The 22,439-nt window shown below is 38.5% G+C and overlaps 1 protein-coding gene across 6 annotated transcripts in view; it reads right to left on the reverse strand.

Annotated features, from left to right (window-relative positions):
* The window catches only part of LOC109915720 (androgen receptor-like), a 416,431-nt gene that overhangs the window by 264,098 nt on the left and 129,894 nt on the right, over positions 1–22,439 (reverse strand). For 5 of the 6 annotated variants that reach the window (XM_048605453.1, XM_048605452.1, XM_048605451.1 and 2 more), the window contains 2 exons: positions 22,103–22,399; positions 3,829–3,973 (listed from right to left, as the gene is read on the reverse strand). In XM_048605453.1, coding sequence (XP_048461410.1) covers positions 3,829–3,973; positions 22,103–22,399 — 442 coding nt within the window. The remainder of the gene's footprint in view (positions 1–3,828; positions 3,974–22,102; positions 22,400–22,439) is intronic. The other variant, XM_048605455.1, reaches the window with a different exon arrangement.

Genomic DNA, 22,439 nt, shown 5'->3' on the forward strand with positions numbered 1-22,439 from the left:
GTTTAAGCTGCTCCATGTGGCTGTGAAAACTATATCCTAGTTGAAGCTTTTAATTTTGTGTGGGAAGGATACAATGGCATAAGTAGATGTTTGAACTGGGAAGTTTATCAATGTTCTTTTGCGAATTATTTATATTTATCTCAAGATTATCTTTAGGGATGTGCATGACAGGAAAGAAATCATGGTAAATCTGGCTAGCCTCAAAGTTAAAGAAATACCCATGGGTATGAGAAATCTTGATGGACGATAAACAATCATGAAGATTGGATCCAAGAATCATATTTTCCGTGCAACTTGACTGTATTGGTATGTTCGTGCAAAAGCTTTTGGTACGGGATTATACAATATTATTTTCCAAATATCAAAGAAACAACACCAACCGAATATCCTAAGAATATAAAGACCTAGCCATAAATCACAATATTTGACAGAAACAGTTCAAAAGAGACACAATGTCTATTACAATTATAACGTATTAGTAAGATGCAATACATTTTAGTAGTTAAATTCTGTTTCTTTTAACTGTCTCTGTCTTGCAAACCAATGTCAACCTGATAAAATTTCCTGACTCATAGTGCTACGATGCTTCTCTTGTCGGCAGTGTGAATGAAAAGTTAGTAATGTCATTGATTGTCAATATTTTCAGGTAGCATAATCTTGCATTCCATTTGTTCTGCATCTAAAGCTGAACGTTCTCACAGGTGTGATTCTAATGAATGCTAAATTCTACAGTTAATATTTAGTATTATATTGCTTGGTGTTCTCTTTTGTAATAGATGTTAACTGATGCTGCTGTGCAGGAGAATGCAAGAGGTCATCTGGCACTACTCAAAGGAAAACAGAATTCAGATACCAGCCAATATTCTTTCTCGGAGCAACAGCACAGGAAACAAATCAGCAGATTGTGCGCCCATGTGTTGTTTGTGGGCCCTTGGCTTCCATGTTCATTTTCATAACAAAGAATACAGTTCAAAAGTAATTCATTAATTTTGTATTGTCTTGAGATGCCTGAAAGTGCTACATTAATTCAAGTTCCTTGTCTGCTTGATTCAGAGTGATTTACTTAGTGAGTACTTCGTGATTTACTTAGTCCATTGGCATAAATTGGTGCAGATACTATGGTCCAGAACGTAAACCCAGCAGTTAAGCCAAGATCATACTACTGGTGCCCTCTAGTGCTGCAACTGCCAGGTTTGTCACATTTCAGTATTATGGCTTAGCGTCCTGGTTTATCTGTTAACTTTGTTTTTCTTTGTTTTACTGCTGTCTGTCCGCTGTTGATATAACTGTCTTAGAAACACAGAACTGAAGTGCTGTCAGTGTATTTAGAACTGTGCTGATTGCTGCTAGGCTTAAAAATAGACTTTGCAATGTTGCTCTCTTTTGTACACATATCCTAAAAAATTAATTATTTATTGTTTTTGAAAATCCTCAGCTGATGTTAAATGACTTCATGATCTAGGAGCTAAAATAGAAGCCTGCAAGATAAACAAACTGTAGTAATAAAACCTAAATAATTGTGGCAACTGTAGAAACATTTTATGTAATGGAATTCATTCCTTCAAAGTATGATAAGACTGAATATCTGCCCTAATTAAATACTGCAAAATGCAATGACTGAAAGATAAAATCTTTCAGCTGGAGAAAAGCATACTGATGTAATTGCGCCTGATCTCTATAAAATGTGGAACAGAGACCACTCGTAACATCACCCACCTTGATTGTAAAGGCATTGTTGTATTGATTGTTATGCACACGCTCTAATAAAGAAAATAATGAGCACTTTTTCTTCAGAAGTGCCAAGACTGATGGCTTTGCGTCCTACAAAAGAAACTCGAAAGATAAATTGCACTTATCAAAATGAATACTTACGCTTAGTGTAGCAACCATAATAAAATGCTTCACCTAATCTACAAACTGCGGTAAAACTGAAGAACTGATCCAATTCAATACTGGGAATTACAATGATTAGAAAATAAAATCTGACTTGGCAAAAAAAGTAACTGAGGTATTTGCGCTTACACTTGATAGAATATATGAATACTAATCACATATACCATCATTCACCTCTAACGTCATGATACCATTTTGTACGGATGCTGAAATACATTGTTCTCTTACAAAATAAAAGCTATGTTTATTTCTCTTACGACATGCTGCAGATTGTTAAAAAGAAAAATTATTTACATTTCAACATATAGCATGAATGTTCAGGAGGTCTGACTTTGCAGCCCATTATTTGCAATGAAGCTGCTCTGGGATGCTCTCCCACAAAATTATGATTTTGTGCTTCTGACTAATGAACAGCAAATTTTGGCCTGCGCACTTGCATTTTTCAGATTTCTTTCTCTCTTGTAAGCATCATTTTCTGCTGCGAGGACTAGATCATAATGCCCACTTATTGAAGAAATTAGTCCCATCCTACAGTTTCCAATCTTTTTATATACTGGCAAGTTTTATCAACATAGTTACAAAACAATATTTTTTGCAAGTGACATCCATAAAATTGGGAAATTGGCTAACGTGTTCAAGCTCAGAAATATGCCTGCGTATCATTCCAAGGGACACCAGAAAATTCAAAGACATTAAGGAATTATATCAATATTGAGCATGGTTAATGCAAGTTAGTTCATCCAAACAAACTGGAAACATTTGTGCAGCAACTTTCCTGAAAATTGTATATAGGCTGATATATATACACACACACAAAATAATCGTACTTTTCCTTAAATCTAAACATCGCCATTTATTTCCAAAAGCAACTGTCCCTTGATAAGATTTTTGTCCAATGCTACAGCATTTCTAAAGGCAGAGTGAAACTATTCTATATAATACAGGATCACAGTCATTTAAATTACATCACAACAGAAAGTTAGTTACCAATATTTCAGAAGTGTAGAAGCCAAAATACCCCAACCCGTCATATTATTTTGCTGAATATTTCAGAATGCCAGGAGGCTTTCAGATTGCCAGGCAGTTACAGAGGGAAAAAAATAATTGCTGCAATGCTTTATGGGCATATTTGCAAAGCTCACAACTCAAGGAAGTCAAAAATGGCATTTTGTAATTGGCGCATGTTAAACTACAAATACTACACTTTAAACAGTTTATCATTTTAATGATTAACATGAACAAAAAATATAATACCAGTAATATTATCAATTTAAATAGAAGTTAAATTCAAACACAATTCCCAATTTGCACATGTATTGGTATAACTTGACAATTAGGTAACAGCCTTTAAAACCTCAGGTGAGAAACCTGACTAATTCAGATTTCCATTGTCAAGGGTACCCAATTATAACTGGGATGGATGAATTAGGCTATTGTCTTCCCCCTAATCAGTATGAGGAACTTTGAAAATCATTTGATTGAAACAGAAAAAGAATTGTTATGTTTGAAGAAACACACTTTTACCTTTTGTAGGCAGGGCCAGAAGAAAGTACTTTACAATAATGACAATTTGCTGTTTACATTTTTCTTTTAAAAAAATCTTTTTAGCCTCATCTGTCAAAAGCTTTCATTTGCCAATAGTTCTAATTTGTCTAACAATATTAGATATTGCTATATTGTAGCGAACAGTTCCCTACAAGGGGGATTCAGCATTATGAGAAGCCACTACGAATTGAGGGCACGAAACATAGCAGACTAACATGAGTCATAAATTTAGTGTCAAGCTTATATTCGAGGTTCCTTATTAGGGAGGGACAACTGCCACAGCCAATAGAGTTTATTGGTTGAATATTTCAGGTAAATCGCTAATAAATTCTGTAATTTCAACCTGAAGTCAGTGCACAGCACACTCCTACCAGAAATATTTTCACTTACTCATTAAATACCAAGTCTGGTGCAAAGTAGAGCATTCTGGAATTCACAATTCTATAAGACCTCCATCCCATTGCGAAGACCATAACTGCCATCCACGAATACTGTATGAGACTCATTTGGTCATCCACATGTAAATTGCGAAAACCTGTAGACAAGGAGCACTTCTGCTGAAATAATGTTAAATGATAGTATGCATTGATCAGTACACAGCTGTGCAAACAGCAGACCTTCCTAGCAGATAAGCACAAAAAGCAAAAATTAACAATGGCGCAAGCGTATACACAGATATTTGGAGTTTTGTGCACCAATCAGGTTGCATATTTTTAACCACAATCTCAAGCTCGTGGCTAAATTACAGTGCTAGTATTGATTCAGACTAAATTCAAATGCTCTTTATATTTTCATTTTATTATGAGCAGCTAAGTCTTAGCTACATAAGCCATTTTTTGAACAGCTTCTAACAACCAAATATAGTTACTGATAATTTCTTGAGTTATAAATGGTCTAGGTAACAGCTCCTAACTTGGAAAAAAAGCTTAGGCATTGCTGTCAACGAATATGTGATAAGAGCTAAAAATAGTAACGGTAAGAGGGTAAAATATTGGTGCATGCTGCTGTTTCGGGTCATTTCTGACTTGCTAGAAAATAAATCTATGTATGACTGCTAAAGCGCTCAATTTATGCACGAGAGCAATTAACCAAAGATCAGACCCTTGACAGTGAAGTGGTTGTATCGCAACAGTAACTTTGCTTGCTCAATGCATTCAGTTCAAATGGATCCTATGCTGCTGCAGAGCTTGCAGTGGGAACATTGGACTTTTCATTGAAAAAAACTGAAAATATTGTCCATATGCACAACAGGGTCTGTATTCAGTGCAGGACCAATATTGGACCTGGCAGCTAAACCACATGTGGTGTTGTCAGGCTGAATGCAAACTTCACCATTGAATATCACTTTTTGCTGCACATTAAAGCTCCCATATTTTGTACTGCTAATGGCTGCAGAAATATGCCCAATTGTGGTAAGGTTTAGCAGGAAAGTATTAGTACCTGCTTGAGAAGAATCCGCAGTCAACAATCTAACATGCATATAGCACAATAGCAGTCTAAGTTAGCCTGATCATCAATTTTATGTGCAGGATTCCTTCCAACATTGTTAGCAGTGGTGTGTAGAGTTTCAGCAACATGCTCCCATAACTGTACCAAAGTCATTATTCAAAAGGACCAATACTTCACAAGATTGGTTGCTGACTAATAGGAAAAATACGAAGGAAACAATTCCAAAAGTTTGTTAAATTAGCAGATGTCTTAAATCCAAAGGATTATGAACTGGACTATTTTGGGCAATCTATCCACAACTTTATGCCCATTACAAACTATAAAAGGATTAGTGTATTTCACCTTGCATGTAGTTTCTAACCACTAGCACAGACTTGTGAAGGTCAATTTGTACTTACTCAGTGGCTTTCATAGCAGCTTCATTTTAAGGAAGGCATCTGTTTTGACTCTTTTGAAGGTCAATAAAAGCTGGAAAGGACTATCCCAGCAAGATCAAGATGATCTTTGCAGATCACACCCAAATATCTATGTACAAACTTTGGATAGAATGTAAGTATTTCAAAGCTTATGCTTCAATCAGCATTATCAAATTGGTATTTCAAAACCATTCTCTAAAAGTCTAGTCTGATAAAGCTTACACATCCAAGTCTCACCTCTATCCTCTCCAGTTCTATAAAGTTTGACAAAATAACTTGCATAATCCACAAGTTCACTTTGAAAGGAACTTCAATGTATAGATCAATCATCAGCCTGGCTCAGATAAGCCCTAGCACAGTTAAAAAGCAAAAATGTCGACGAATAATGAGTAGCAGTATCAGCATTGCAGTAAAGAAGGCTGCTGTACCTTCCAAGGAGTGCCATATCCATATCAGTTTTTACCAGAACTGTGCTGAAATAATCTAATACAGTTTAATGCTCAATGGCTCATATGAGTTATTAGCATTTTATACTAGGTACCTGTCTGTATATAGTAACTGACAAATAAATACTCAGCACAATATTCAATTAAATATAGGGCACTTATTTCTTATACTATGTCATTTGATAGTTGGCAATTTAAGCTGAGATAGTGTTTTTGCTTGAGTCCAAAGCCTCATTTTAAATTATTTAACAGTAAACCTACCACTACTCCGAAGGTCATTTCCTATGAAACTAGTAAGTGCACTGGCAGATAGCTGGATTTTAATAAATACAGCTAGCAGTCTACCAGCTAGATCTCCTTGGAATATGCAATGTAAGAGGTCTGCATGTGAATCAGCCCTGTCTAGTACTATGGTGAGCAATTGATGTTGCAAGTATTAAGCCATGCCCTCTCATACCTGGCAAATAATAAACTTCTGACGTGAGAAAGGTCATCACAGACTACCTTTTTTTTTCTGTTTTTAGTAAGGTTTGTAGCATGAGTGATAAAACTAACTTTCTTCAATGTGTAATGCCCAATTCTACAACAGTTTATGAGTAAATATTTGTTTTGATTAACTTCAGGACTTTACCTTATTCTAATTGTAGCTCACAGCTGATCAAGAGCTCATAATTCGGATTACCAAGGGAAAACAGCAAAATTGTTTGTGTAACCGGCAACATTTGTTACTTCAGTAAACCACAAGTAACCTTTTAATTACATACCAAAGGATGGTCCACACTCAATTGTCAACAAAACTGTCCCTTCTTACGATTGTTATCTCTAAACTTGACTCCTCCAACCCTCTCCTGACCAGATTTTTCTATACTTCATAAACCTTTGAGATAATTCTATTCTCCATGTCCTGAATTTCACTAAATACCATTCACTGATTGGCTCAGGACTCACTGAACTACAGCCAGTCCCAATCAGACCATGTCTCAATTTTAAAATTCTCTTCGTGGTTTTCAAATCTCTGCATAGATGACTCCCCATCTTCCTCCTTTAAGATATGCCATAAAATGTACTCTTCCATCAAGCTTTTGGTCACATGCCTCCTATCTCTTCATAAGGTTTCTGTCATACTTTGTTTTATAATGCTCATGGGAAGCACCTTGGGATGTTTTATTACATTAACAGTGCTATATAAATACAAGTTATCATTACATTTATACATTGATTTATTCATTGAATGCCATACTTAGCAATCACATGCAACCTTGGTTTTTGTGACTGGCCACACCAGTGGTATAAAGAGATTAGAAGATCACATAAAAGCAGCGAAGGATTGATCTTAGAGCTGGAATTCTAATGCAATACAAGGCAGACACTACATTTGATAAATGGCACTGCCAAATACACAATAACATAATGTAAAATAAGCTGTTTCTCTGTTTTGTCATATGTCTTGACAATGTTGTTTGACTCAATTACTTGTGTTTTCTGTCTGTCATAGTCTTAAATCTAATTCCTTCAGTGATTCCGCGAAGGAAAGAGTCAGAGTTAGAAATGCAAGTTCCTTTAAGATTCAAATAGAACAGCTGCAGAGTTGAATGAGAACAGGTGATGTTTACTGGACTTCGTTTGGAGTCCTCTTGTTGCATAGGGGTAGTGTCCCTAGCCTTGGAACGAGAGGCTTGGGTTCAAGTCCCACCTGCTCCCGAAGTGCGTAATAATATCTCTGAAGAGGACTTTAGAAAAAAAAAGTTGAGTTTGGGGCCCTCTTGTGGTGCAGCAGTCACGTCCTTATGCCTGAACCAAGAGGGTTGGGTTCAAGTCCCACCTACCTCAGATGTGTGTATTAACATCTTTAAACAGGTTGATTGGGAAAAATAGATGGAGTTGAGTTTTGAATGGCTGATTAGTTCAGATGATTAGAGTTTGATTCAATAACACCAAAGCCATGCGTTCAATCCCCATACTAGCCAATCATTCTTGAGGGCACTCTTGGCACGCAGTGCTAGTGTCGCTGCCCCTGGACTGAGAGGCCCAGGTTCAAGTTCCACCGGCTCCGGAGGTGTATAATAACATCTTGGAACAAGGTGATTAGAAAAATGGATTAACTTTAAAAAAAGGTTGAGTTGTGGGGCTCTGCTGTTGCAGTGGCAGTGTCCTTACCTCTAAGTCAAAAGGCCCAGGTTCACGACTCAACTGCTCCAGAGGTGTATAATAACAGGTTGATTTGAAAAATATACAAACAGAAGGGTTAAGTATGATGGCAAGCTTGATCCAAGTGGACACTGCTTAGGACAAAATAGCTCCACTTGCCCAGTGCAGGCTTTTGAAATGGTTCGCCAACTCTTTCACACTTTCTGTGTCTGCTGTCATTGGATGTCCTTGCCTTTTTCTGACATCTACTGTTTGTACAAGGACCTACAAATATTCATTTCAGTTTCAGTGCCTTTGGTACATCTTTAAATAACTGAATAATGCAGAATAACTTTGATTCCAGTAATTGAACCCAGGAAGCAGTCTCCTGTGTGCGCACACGTTATAAATAGATGCATGAGATCCAAACACAGATGCTTCAATGTGAATGTCTAATGTTGCAGAATATGGTAGCAGCACAACACAGAGCCGCTGTGAATGGTAATCAGCAAATAATATTATGAATAGTGTTTTGGGTCACTTGATGTACTGATGAAATCTTTAAATGGTTGGTTGAAAAACGTGTTGAATGTGCATTTTGTTTTGCTATATCTTGCAACCGTCATCATGGTGCATATATATTTCTATATCAGCATCCATCTGCATCACTGTCAAGGCTTTGCCCTGGTCTTCATTGCAGAGTCATGCAGCAGACGATGAAAATCTTGGAGACCAAATGTACTATGAAGCACTCTATGATCTGGCAGGATATTTTTAGTTGCTGTTGTGATACCGATACAATCTATAAGCATTCTGAGAAGTAAATGCGTATTGCATTGTATTCTTATTCTGATGTCGTCACCAGGGTTGAATACGGTAGCCCTAGTTTATGAATGGCAACACTTATTTGATATCAAAGACAGTCTTCATCCTTCACTGATAACCAGTGTCTTCAAATGGGAATGACATAGATGAATTCCTTAAAATGAAAACTTCGTGGCTGATGCCTGAAAAGCTGGCATCACCCATCATAATCTAGACTTCCTAATCTATGCAAAAATCATTTGTTTAATACATCCATGTTCAGCAAATCGTTTAATTATTTTCAGATGTCACGTGCTAACCCTCAAGAAACTGGTTATGTAAAAACTGAGTGAGTGGGTGACCTTGGCTGCCACTAATAATGCTATTCCTGTGATGTAGGTGTCCTTATAGGAGGTGGGGCAAGAAATTGTTTCTGTGCTGACCTGGAGATTGATGAGGCAGTTCCTGTTAATCATGACATATCCAGGTCTAGTGAATGAATGAATAGAATACACAAGTGGTATTATTAGGTGCAATAGCCATTTAACAGTGTTACCAAATCCAAATGACATTTGTGTGTACAGAAAGAAATAGTAGAATAATGGCTTTGCTACTGCAAATAACCCAGCTTTCTGAACTAATGTACAGAATCATGAGTTCAAATCCAACCAAATTATTGTTTCTGATGTCTGGGAAATATGCACTATCATGGTCTGCATATTGTTATTAATGCAAAATCCCAGCACAAAGTTGGGAAATTTAAATTCAGTTAATTGACTAATTAAGTAAAATCCGGAACAAATTTAGTGAGAGTAACAGTGACCATGAAGCTACTGAATTATCATAAACCTAACTAATTCAGGCAAGCCCGTCTATATACAGCAAAGTGTCCATTACTGCAGAACGCTCACTATCAATATCACCAACAATCCAAAGCTGCTGTAAAAAAGCAAAATACGAATAAAACTCTTCTGTTGTATATTACTTCTGCACTACCTCTTTGACATAGCTTTTGGTCATCTGTCCTAATAGTTTCTTACCTAGCTCGGTGTCAAATTTTATTTGACAATGCTCCTGTGAAGTATCTTGGGACCTTTTACCACACTAGAGGCACAATATAAATGCAAGTTTTCTGTTGCATGGTTTGTCTTTTCAAGGTTTAGTTTGGATGTATTTACATTTTAAACAGAATGTACTGTAAATGCCAACTCTGAAAACACAAAAAGCTAACTTAAATAAAATTATCACACAAGTCTTGTAACTTAACCAATGCCTTCCCAACATTCCTCCATTTGTCATCCATTTGTTATGGATCAACCTTCTTTTCAACAGGAGATGCTGGCAGTTGTAATGGCTGTTCTGGTGGTCTGGATTGGATGGTGGACTTAATCTTGGGAGAGGAATGTCTGTTGAAACATCCTGTTGGTGAGGTAGTCTGCACCTTTGCAGTTTCTCAACTTTATTTTCTAATCCAATCTTCTAGCCCACTGGAGTATGCTCCACATTTGTCAGTTTTGTACTTCTGCTTCTACCTTCCTCAGCTCCCATGTCAGTGATTAGAAAAATAGGTTAATTTAAAAAAAAATTAGAACTGAGTTTTGGGGCTCTTCTGGTGCAATGGCAGTATCCCCACCTCTGAGTCAGAGGCCCAGGTTCAAGTCTCAACTGCTTCCAGAGGTGTGTAATAACCACTCTGAACAGGTTGATTAGAAAAACATATAAAAATGAGAGTTGAATTTTTCCCTTAACTGGCTTTGCATGTAAATTAATCAAATGGAAAACATGGATAACTTACCGGTTTTGTTTAATAGATGAAAAGATGCCATGGGTGATTTGGTGATAGGAAAAAAATGATCAGTTGTGTAAGAGCACTTTTGGACAAAGAAATAAATTTTGTTTTTCCTCAATAAGGTGCTGGCATCTGGACAGAAAAATTGTCCAGAAGCGTAAGGTGGAAACTGATGCTTCGATTAAGAACATACATAAGAACATAAGAACTAGGAGCAGGAGTAGGCCGTCTGGCCCTTCGAGCCTGCTCCGCCATTCAATAAGATCATGGCTGATCTTTTCGTGGACTCAGATCCACTCACCCGCGTTCTCACCGTATCCCTTAATTCCTTTATTGTTCAAAAAAAATCTACCTTTTTTTTAAAAACGTTTACTGAAGTAGTATCAACTACTTCACTGGGCAAGGAATTCCATAGATTAACAACCCTCTGGGTGAAGAAATTCCTTCTCAATTCAGTCCTAAATCTGCTCCCTCTAATCTTGAGGCTATGCCCTCTTGTCCTAGCTTCACCTGCCAGTGGAAACATCCTCTCTACTTCTATCTTATCTATTCCCTTCATAATTTTATGTTTCTATAAGATCCCCCCTCAATCTTCTGAATTCCAATGAATATAATCCCAATCTACTCAGTCTCTCCTCATAAGCCAACCCCCTCAACTCCGGAATCAACCTAGTGAACCTCCTTTGCACCCCCTCCAGTGCCAATACATCCTTTCTCAAGTAAGGAGACCAAAACTGCACACAGTACTCCAGGTGTGGCCTCACCAGCACCTTGTACAGCTGCAACATAACCTCTCTGCTTTTAATTTCAATCCCTTTAGCAATGAAGGACAAAATTCCATTTGCCTTCCTAATTACTTGTTGTACCTGCAGACCTACCTTCTGTGATTCATGCACAAGGACACCCAGGTCCCTCTGCATAGCAGCATGCTGCAACTTTTTACCATTCAAGTAATAATCCTTTTTACTATTACTCCTACCAAAATGTATGACTTCACATTTATTTACATTGTATTCCATCTGCCAGACCTTTGCCCACTCAATGTATCTATGCTCCTCTGCAAAGTTTCACAGTCCTCTGCACACTTTGCTCTGCCACTCATCTTAGTGTCATCTGCAAACTTTGACACCCTACACGTGGTCCCCAACTCCAAATCATCTATATAAATTGTAAATAATTGCGGTCCCAACACCGATCCCTGAGGCACACCACTAGTCACTGACTGCCAGCTAGAACAGCACTCATTTATCCCCACTCTTTGCTTCCTGTTAGTCAACCAATCCTCTATCCATGCTAATACTTTACCCTTAATGCCATGCATCCTTATCTTATGCAGTAGCCTCTTGTGCGGCACCTTGTCGAAGGCCTTTTGGAAATCAAACTATCGATAATTAAACTATCGATTTACTGTAAAATCTTTTGCTCTCTTATCTCCCAAGACAGTGAAAAGGTTCCCCGTTTCTTCACCTACCATTCTGCCATTTCTGCCACTTCCAGCAGGATGCCACCACCAGACACATAAGTCCCCTCCCCTCCCATGTCAGCCTTCCGCAAGGGCCATTCCCTCCAGGTCACCCTGGTTCATTCCTCCTTCACTCCCAACACCCACCCCCGCAGCCACATGGCACCTTCCCCTGTTCAACAATTTGAAGGCTTGAGGCACCTTCTCTCATGTCCTTACCCTAACACCCACACAGCAGGCCTTGTTATTGCATGTTCTGCTATTACATACTACTCGTTGTTAGCTACTAATAGTCCCCATTAGCAGCCATTCATTCTATTTGGCGGACAGTTATCCACTCCTTTGTCTATCCGACCGATTCTCTCTCTTTCTTCATGTATCATTTAATCCTTACCCCTGCCCCCACCCTATCGTCTAAGTCAAAAACAACTTTCTCCTAGCTACCATTCAGTTTGAAGCAGGATCACTGGACCCAAAACATTAACTCTGATTTCTCTCCACAGATGCTGCCAGACCTGCTGAGATTTTCCAGCAATTTCTGTTTTTGTTACCCGCATCTTTAGCTTGTGTAAGGACTATTTTTTTATTTTTGAGTTTTTAAAAGCTATGGACTCCAATGAGAAAGAACTGTTTATAAAAACAGGGATTTACCATGAAGGTTGCATAATGTCACAGCAACAAATCTGACACAGATTGTGAACGTTATTTTTGTGGTTGCTGGTTCCTACTGTGTGCAGACAATCAGGAGCTGAGGAGATATTTATGAATGAAGCCAACGCTGCTCAGCTAACTGAGCCGGTTGGAACTGGAAACAAGCAACAGAGACAAACAGAAAAGAAAAAGACACAGAAGCGTGCATAGTTGTTCTCCTTCGCAGAAGCTGCTTGTTCTCTACTATAAAAAAAACTCAATTTAGACTTGAAGAAATCAAGTCTTTCCTGCAGCAGCTGCTGTGAATTGTGATTTTGCACTAAAAATTTAGACACATTTGCTAAGTGAATCTGCTGCTCTGAACTTACCACTGGAAGTTTCCCGAATATGCTAACTGAACCTCAAGGGTTTGTCTCGCCGAAGAATGATCACCTTAATATCGGAATCAGGAAGTATTATACCAGTCAACCGCCTTTCCAGTTTCTTCCACCTCTGCAATCTATTTTCCTTACTTGTTGAGTGTATGTATATATTTATAGGCAGGCAACTGTATGTTTAGAAGGCAATTTGAGTTTTAGTTAGTTCTGTCATATGTCAATGGTTTATATTTGTTTACCAGTAGCTATAGTATAATTACTTAAAAATTGGTTTAGTCCATGCTTTCTATAAACTTTGGTCTGAAAATTAGGTAAATTGGGTAACCTTAAAAAAGTCTAACATTTGGCACAAGTCTGGGAATAGCAGGACTTGATTTATGTTACACTACCCCAGTAGGTCATAACAGAAAACAATAGACGCACAAGTTAAAAGTGACTTATTACAAAAGTGGTGATAATAGCTCAGGCTTACCAAAGTCAGAGGACCAGACAGTGAACCAGGTGTTGCTGACTGAATAATTAAAAAGAAACTCTTGAAAACTACATCATCAGAATTGTCACGACCTGACTGATAGAAGGTTCATTTCCAGGAACCTTGGATATAACATAACTGCACTGAATGCAACCTAAGAGGCAAACTAATTGTGTGGGAAAAGTGAGAGATCCTACATACCAAAGGCCAGGTTAGGGAATTCTGAATTTGCACGTAGTGCTAGATGTACAGGTGAATTGGTGTGAAAGTCTGTAATTTTCTATGATACAGTTTTATTGCATCAACTATTTAAAACAAAATTTAACTTATCCATTGATTTTATATTGATATTGGAGTTGACTGTATATTCAAAGTGAAATCATGTCTATCAATTCCTCCCAAGACAGCTGGTTTGGGATTCTTTTCCCTTCAGCTTATTGGACTTTATAGGGACCATAACATTGGTCTCTTCCTTTCTTGAACAAAATAGGCTGAGCAGTGACCCCTGAGAGGTTTTCAAAATTAGGAAACCTTTTGATATAGTGGATACAGTGAAAATGTTTCTTCTAGTGGGTAACAGCATAATTACAGGCCATCACTACAACACAGTCATGATAAAATCCAGTAAGAAATTAAGAACATATTTAGGAAAAGAGTAGTGAGAATGATGAACACAGAGTGTAGTTGGAACAAATAGTATTGATGTTTTTAAGGGGGAGCAAGATAAGCAAATCTGGGAAAAAAGAATAGAAGGTTACAACAATGGATTCAAAGGCAAAATGTGAGGAGTCTTAAGCGGAGTATAAAAGGTGGCATGGACTGCTTGGGCCAAAGAGCCTGTTTCTTCACCATATATCCTGATTTGTTGTATTAATTTATGGGATGTGACAGTCACTTGCTAAGACAATATTTATTTCCCATCACTAGTGGTTCTAGACAAGTTAGCTAGCTTCTCGATCCAGTACTGTCCTTTATATGTAGGGACACCCACAGTGCTCTTAGGGAGGGATTTTGATCCAGTGACAATGAACTAATAGAAACATAGAAGGTATGAGCAGGAGTAAGCCATTCAACCCCTTGAGTCTGCTCTACCATTAATATGCTCATGGTTGATCAACGAACTCAATACCTAATCCTGCCTTCCCCCCATATCCCTTGATCCCTTTTGCCACTAGAGCTATGTCTACTTCCTTCTTAAAAATGCATAATGTTTTAACCTCAACTACCTTCTGTGGTTTTAAATTCCACAGCTCACCACTGGGTGAAGAAATTTCTTCTCTTCTCAGTCCTTTTAAACTCCAGTGAATACAATCCTAACCAACTCAATCTCTCCTCATATGTTAGTTCTACCATCCCAGGAACCAACTTAGTAAACCTTTGCTGCACTCCCTCAAGTAAGAATATTCTTCTTCAAATCAGGACACCAAACCTGCACAAAATATTGAGGACTGGCCTCACCAATAACTGCAGCAAGACAGCTTTGTTCCTGTACTCGAATCTTCTCAGCATAAAGGTCAACATACAGTTTGCCTTCGTTACTGCCTGCTGCATCTGTGCGCTTACTCATATAATTGTAACCCAGAACAGAAGCAAACTTCCAGTTGGTAGTGTTTCCATTCATCTGCCACCCTTATCCTTCTAGGTGCTAGAGGGGTGACATTATATAAGTTTATAAAATCATGAGGGGCATGGATTGGGTAAATAGGCAAGGTCTTTTCCCCAGGGTGGGGAAAATGAGAGGGTTTAAGAAGAGAGGGTAAAAATATAAAAAGGACCTAAGGGGCAACTTTTTCACGCAGAGGGTGGTGTGTATTTGGAATGAACTGCCAGAGGAAGTGGTGGAGGGTGGTATGATTACAACATTTAAAAGGCACCTGGATGGGTATATGAATAGGAAGGGTTTGGAGGGATTTGGGCCAAATGCTGGCAAATGGTCGGCATGAACAAGTTGGACCGAAGGGTCTGTTTCCATGCCGTATATCTCTATAACTCTTATGACTCTATTTGGAGTGCGTTCTTGCAGAGCCTTGGTGGAACTCGTGCAGTTGCAAGTTTTATCCATCATTAGCCTAAGCCTAGATATTGACTAGACCTGGCTTTTAATAAATAATACCGCCTCAGACAGTGGTGTAGGCTGATTCAGATGTAGTTTTTAACAGGGAAGGTAGAAAAACTCCTAAGCATTAAAAAAAATGTACGGGGTTACAAGAGTAGGGTGGGTTAGTGCAACTAGTAGAAAGGGTCTTGCAGAGAGCCAGCATAGATTGACAGAAGTAAGTTATTCAATCTACGCTTTAACTGTTCTATAATCTACACGTGGCACCGAACTGAGCATTTTCAAATCCAAACATAATTTGCATTATTGGGTCAATGGGCCTAAATCTGCAAAATAATTGTAACAGATTTGTCAACCATTCTTTCCCTTTCATAAATTTGCGTTGACTCTTACTGATCTTATCATGATTTTCTAAATGATCCATTACCTCATTCCTAATAACAGTTCCTCTTTTTTATCAATTGCTGATGTAAAGTTATACAGTTAATGGTAGGACCCTGAGCGGTGTTGTTGAACAGACAGACCGAGGAGTTCAGGTACATGGTTCTTTGAAAAGCATATGACAGGTAGACAGGGTGGTCAAGAAGGTGTTTAGCACACTTGCCTTCATTGCTCAGGCCACTGAGTATAGGAGTTGGATCATCATGTTGAGGTTGTACAGCACACTGGTGAGGCCACTTTTGCAGTACTGTGTATAGTTCTGGTTGCGCTGCTATAGAAAGGATTTTATTAAATTGGAGAGGGTTCAGAAAAGATTTACCAGGATGTTGCCTTGACTGGAGAGTTTGAGTTACAGCAGTCGGCTGGGTAGGAGCAAATCCTCAGCATGCTGCAGTACTCCAGTGAATGACAGCGCAAACTGAAGGAACAACATTTCATCTTCAGACTAGGCACTTTACAGCCTTCTGGACCTAATATTGAGTTCAACCACTTCAAATTGTGAACCAACTCCCATTTCTTCCCTTCCTTTTAGCTGTACCTGTTACATTCTCTGTCACCATGTCCTCTCCCCCATTATGGTACATTCTCTGTCACCATGTCCGCTCTCCCCTCCCTGCAGCCCCGTGGGCCTGTCTGTTCTTTCAAGTCTGGCAGATAGACACACCATTGTTCTGCCATTCCGATCACTTAATCTGAACTATCAACATCTTTTCTCCACCAGCACTCTGCACCTCACCACCACCACCACCCCACCCCAACTATAGCATAAATGCTACCCCCTCCACACTTCACTTCAGCTCTGATGAAGAGTTATCTGTACTCGAAATGTTAGCTTGCTCTCTCTCCATGGATGCTGTCTGACCCGCTGTGATCTCCAGCATTTGTTGTTTTCAGTCTGGATAGGCTGGGACTTCTTTCACTGGAGCGCAGGAGGTTAAGGGGTTACCTTATAAAATTATGAGGGACATACTTAAGGTGAATAGCAAAAGGTCTTTTCCCTAGGGTCGGAGAGTTCAAAACTAGTGGGCATATTTTTAAGGTGAGGGGAGAAAAATTTAAAAACGGACTTAAGGGGCAACTGACTCACGCAGAGGGTGGTTCATATGTGGAATGAACTGCCAATGGGAATGGCAGATGCAGGTACAGTTACAACATTTAAAAGACATTTGACTAGGTACACAAATAGGAAATGTTTAGAGGGATATGGGCCAAATGCAGGCAAGTGGAACTAGTTCAGTTTGGGAAACTTGGTCAGCATGGACAAGTTGGACCATGCTGTTTCCGTGCTGTTTGACTCTATAACTAGTAATCTGGCTTCATATCTTTTCTTCTGCATTCTTGATTAGCAAAGCTTTGTTTGCTTTTTTATAATTCGCAACTATTTGATTAGATTCCAGGATATTGTGAAAAATCAAAGCCATTATTCTTGTACATCTTTTAAAAACCTAACATGAAGGCCATCAGGTCCAGGAATTTGTTTAGTTTACACAGGATTAATTTCTTCAGTACTTTTTTTTTTACTAATAATTTCCTTTGTCCTCAGTTCTACATCAAAATTATGAATTAGACAAGACTACTAACTTGGTAGAAAGTGTAAAAAATGTTTAGTTGTTGAAATGACATTTAAAATCAGATTTAAGATCTTTGTTGAACTGAATGTGACCTTTTTTTTGCAACAGCCGTTTCTTGTCTTAAAACATGTTTGTGTTTTACACACACACATAACTTTACTACCTAAATTTAAATAACCTTGTCTACCTTATTCTGTGATCTCAGTAGCTATACTGTTTACATTACGCGTTACATTGGTCGATTACCTTGCAAAAACAATTACAAGACAGAAATAACTGAACTTTTATTTGATGTATGGCTAAATAAAGAACTTGCATTCACAAAAAATCTATTTAAGCAATTTTAAATTAGAAGTATCAATGTCTATTCTTATCTGTAAATGAAAAGGTGTGTTCTACAGTTGCCAAAATCAGATATTTAGTTTTAATACGTGAGGCAAAGATTGGTTGTCTTATTTGATAGAGAGGGTAATTGAAAAGTGTGCTCTGATAAGTCTGGTAAGAGAATGTGACTGGGGCAAATGTTCTCAACAATACCTAAGAGATCTAACCGTAAATAGAATAAAGATGGCAGATCTTAGTAAAATGCCATGGTGAGGTTACCTGACAGTTTCCCAAATCAAATATCTAAATCAAGTATGTATGCTTTAAGAGTTCTTCAAGACCTGTTTTCTTGCACAGTGTCAGTTTTCCCTGTGCGTATCTGTGAAGCATCATTTTATAAAGGCGTCACGCAAATGTAAGCTGAATCACGTTTTCTAACTCTGTAGTTTGAAGTCACTCCCTTAATATCGATTAAAGGCACATCTCCTTCTGGAGGTCATATGTTCTTACCCCAACTGTATGAATGATTTATTTTTCTGCTCAGTTACATTGCATTTGACTCCTTTCCACACAACAATTTCTTCTTTCTTTTATATCTCACGTGACAATTACCACAGCGAAACAAATGGATTGACCGCTGACTTGCTTCCAAGTTTCTGCAAATATCAGTTTGTGCCTTGATGCAAAATTGCTGTGGGAATCATCTCATCTTTGTTCCTATGATGCTGCTTGGCCTGCTGTGTTCATCCAGCCCTGCATCTTGTTGTCTCGGATTCTCCAGCATCTGCAGTTCCTACTATCTCTCATCTTTGTTCCTAGTGGTTTTTAAGAATGGTTGACAAATTGAAAATTTACCCCAGGGAGGTCATATTTTACAAAATTGTTTTAGATCCATATTTTAATTGGTGTATATATTCATATTTACTTTACCTTATTTCTGCATTTCTAATGAATGGTGAGTGTGATATAACCTAGGACTGATGTGATAGTTCATTGGGAATATGATGAATAGATGCTTACGCAGGAGCTTCCAAGTTTAATTGAATGGTTGTCCAGTAAATGTCAGTCATTAATTTTTCTACTCCAGAGGTGTTGGAAACTTTTTTTATACATGCCTTATTGTTTCTTTTCTCCTCAGGGTCTTCTTCATTCTCCTCCTAGACCTTCCACATGATAGCTCCTCTGCTGATACTTCTTGTGGGATTCCAGAACATGACACCTCTGAACTGTTCCAGATAGTAGATTGTTCACTGGATATGCTTATTGTTTGCTCTGTTAACATCTTTTTGGAAGTGGGTTTCTCAATCTTTATATTGCCAATGCAATTCTGGGATTCCATCCTTGTGCAATCAATCATGACTCAACAATATTCTGTCTATCAAGATCCATGTCCCTCTGATGTAAATGTCTTAATGTTTTGATGAACTGTTACTTTGCACAGAGTGAATGAATGTGGTAACTTTCAAAATAACTAGCAGCCATTTCCATGGCGTGAACTGAACCCGGACATTGAAGAAAATCCTTCCTATTCATAAACACTGCTGAAACATGTCTAAATGAACATATTGGTTCCATCAATGAGAGACTTAACTTGGGAAGACAACAGGAGGCTGGAAGAACACACCAGGCCAGGCAGCATCTGGAGGAAAAGAGCAGTCAACAATTCGGGTATTCTTCAGGACTGGATGTGGGGGTAGGGGGAGCTGCAGATAATGAGGGGAGGGAAAGGGGTAGAGGCGCAACAGTGGTGATAGGTACAACCTGTTTGGTCGACGGAAGAGATGAATCTGGTTGGTGGCTGGAAGAGAAGGTCAGAAGGTGGAATGGAAGGGAGAAGGTGGGTCTGGAAGGGGAAGCGGGGGATGGGTGGCAACATTATTTTGAAATTGGAGAACTCAATGTTGAGTCCTACAGGCTCTAGGGTGCCCAGGCAGAAGATACGGTGTTTTTCTTCAAATTTGCGGTCAAATTTGGAACACAAATTTGAAGAACAACATCTTATCTTCTGCCTGGGCACCCCATAGCCCAGAGGACTCAACACTGAATTCTCTAATTTCAAATAAATTTGCCACCCATCCCCTGCCTCCCCTTTCAGCCCCACCTCCTCTCTTCCATTCCACCTTCTGACCCTCCCTTCCAGCCACCAACCAGATTCATCCCTCTCACCAACTAATCAGGTTGCACCTACCAACAGTGTTCACCTAAGACCAACGGTGCGCCTCCACCCCTCCCCCCCCCCTTTATCTGCAGCTCCCCCTATCCCCACACTCACCCCTGAAGAAGGGTAATATCCGAAATGTTGACTGCTCCTTCCCTCCAGATGCTGCTTGGCCTCCTTGTTCTTCCAGCCTCCTGTTTGTCTACCTTGGATTCCAGCATCCGCAGTTTTTTGTCTCTATTAACTTTGGGAAATCTGTCATTCAAAAAAGTGAAAAACTCCCTATTGTTACTCATAGTTATTAGAACAGCAATAAAATCATTCAACCAGCAAGCAATGGATCAGCAATATCCTGCGAGTAGGAATATACTGGGTGATCTGTTAAGTTTCCCTTGACATAGCTTGAAAAGACCCAGTGCCATGGCAATTGAATGCAGAAGATCACTTTCACTACCATTGTAGAGCCACTCCCTTTGAGTGAGGAATTAATGGTTTAATTGCAGGTGACATCACAGTTCTAAGACAGTCTCTTTAGTGACCTATACGTTAGTCTTCCTGGAAGGAAAGAATCCTTGTAGCTTTCTTCCAATAGAGGCACATTATATCTCCTAAATCCTTAAGACACCAGATGGGGACAGAAAATAGATTGACAGAGACACAGAAATGGACAATTATCACTTATTGAACTGGAGGGGGGAAACTGTAAGGATGCATGTTTGGAAACCTTATGCACAAGATGGCATGATTCAAACATAGGGAACTTATTTATAGAGCTATTGGTGGAGTTCAACCAATTAACCACATATTGTTTATGAGCACACTGTTGGTAAATTTTCAATTGCTTCTTGAGCTAAGTTAATCAAATTTATTATTGCATTGGTCTGAAGTATTATCCAAGCCCTGGATGAAACCCTCTGGCAGGTTCCCTCATCTAGTTCAAAGTAAAAGAAATTTAACTAATTAACAATATACTGGTGTGGTGGTACAGGAATCAGATTGGCCTAATTGCAACAAAGATTGCCCTTACCAAGCACAACTATCTTGGTGCCAATTCCATCCTAAAATGACTTTACTTACTGCTCTAAGAAGGTACAGTGGGGGTTTGCTTCATTCCAGTCAATAGGTTGTGGGTTGTGCCACTCCTGGACTTTAGTATAGAATCTCGACAAAGGCTTCAGTGTCATACAGAGTTAGCACAGAATTGTTGGAAGATAACATCTTTTGGATTAAATAGTTAACTGAGGCTACATCTGCCCATTCAAATGCATATAAAACATCTCTAAGTTTTCAATGAGGACAGGCATTTTGTTGATGACCTGACGTCCTTCCTTCACCCAGTACTACCAAACAAATTAACTGTTCATTCATTTAAATTGTGATTCAAGAAACTAAACTGCAAACTAAATTGATTCCCAGGTTTGCCTCAGAACAACAGTGACTACATTCAAGATAACTTAATGTATGTGAAGACCTTTGCCGTGTTGTAAGGACAAAAGGCACGAGAAAAATAAAAATTGTATCCTTGACAGACAACTAACAAACATGAACTTATTAGTACGTAGCCACAAGCATAAGAATGAAACAAGAATGATGTAAATTAATGTTTTCAGGGAAGAACGTCAAATTACAATATACATCAATGTGAGAATGTTTTATATATTGTGTGGGAAGTGAGAGTTTGAGCCTTTATTTGACGAATAGTGGATACCAGAAAATAAAGAAGAATCAAATTCTGTAAAGAACAAGTGATAAGTACAGCACATCCTAAGGTGAAATTTTTGTTTTAATGTTGAATAGAAATCGTAATTTTACCATGTACAATGTCATTTCCACAAATAATATCATAACCTAAGATGCCAGTTGTTAAATACTGAAGTAAAGACCAACTAGATCTAACTGATTGATGATATAATGGATGTGAATTGCAATTTCTAAAAATAAAATAGCTTCTATTTTCTAGGGTGAGGAATGTTTGACTTTTATAAAATCTGAAAGAAGAAATGGGTTCAAGAATAAAACATGTTAATAAATTATATTTTTTACTGGTTTGCATATGTATAATAAACTCACAATTTAGACGATGCCAGTGACACACAGTACTCAGAAGATGAACTTTCTTACCTGGTAAAACTTTTGCCCATTTGACAACACGCACAAGTTGTCTTTCCCCTAGTTCATTGAGGCTTGTTAACAAACTGGCAGATGTATCAGGCTGCGTATTGTCATAGCCTGCATATACCATATCAGGCTCAATGGACTGTAGCACAGCGAGAAACAGAGGTTGACACTGAAATTTCTGCATCCTTGGTACGCCAATCCTTGGGATAATGGGGACAGTGGTGTTCTGTTGCTTTTGCACAACTGAAGAGTCAGTATCCTCTGCAGTTTGGAATGGTCGTGTATTCTTTAATTTTCGACCTTGAAAATAAAATTATAAAATGGTAAGGTCTGGTTAACA

The sequence above is a fragment of the Rhincodon typus genome, chromosome 14 (assembly GCF_021869965.1).
Source record: "Rhincodon typus isolate 14 chromosome 14, sRhiTyp1.1, whole genome shotgun sequence".
Taxonomy (NCBI): Eukaryota; Metazoa; Chordata; class Chondrichthyes; order Orectolobiformes; family Rhincodontidae; genus Rhincodon; species Rhincodon typus.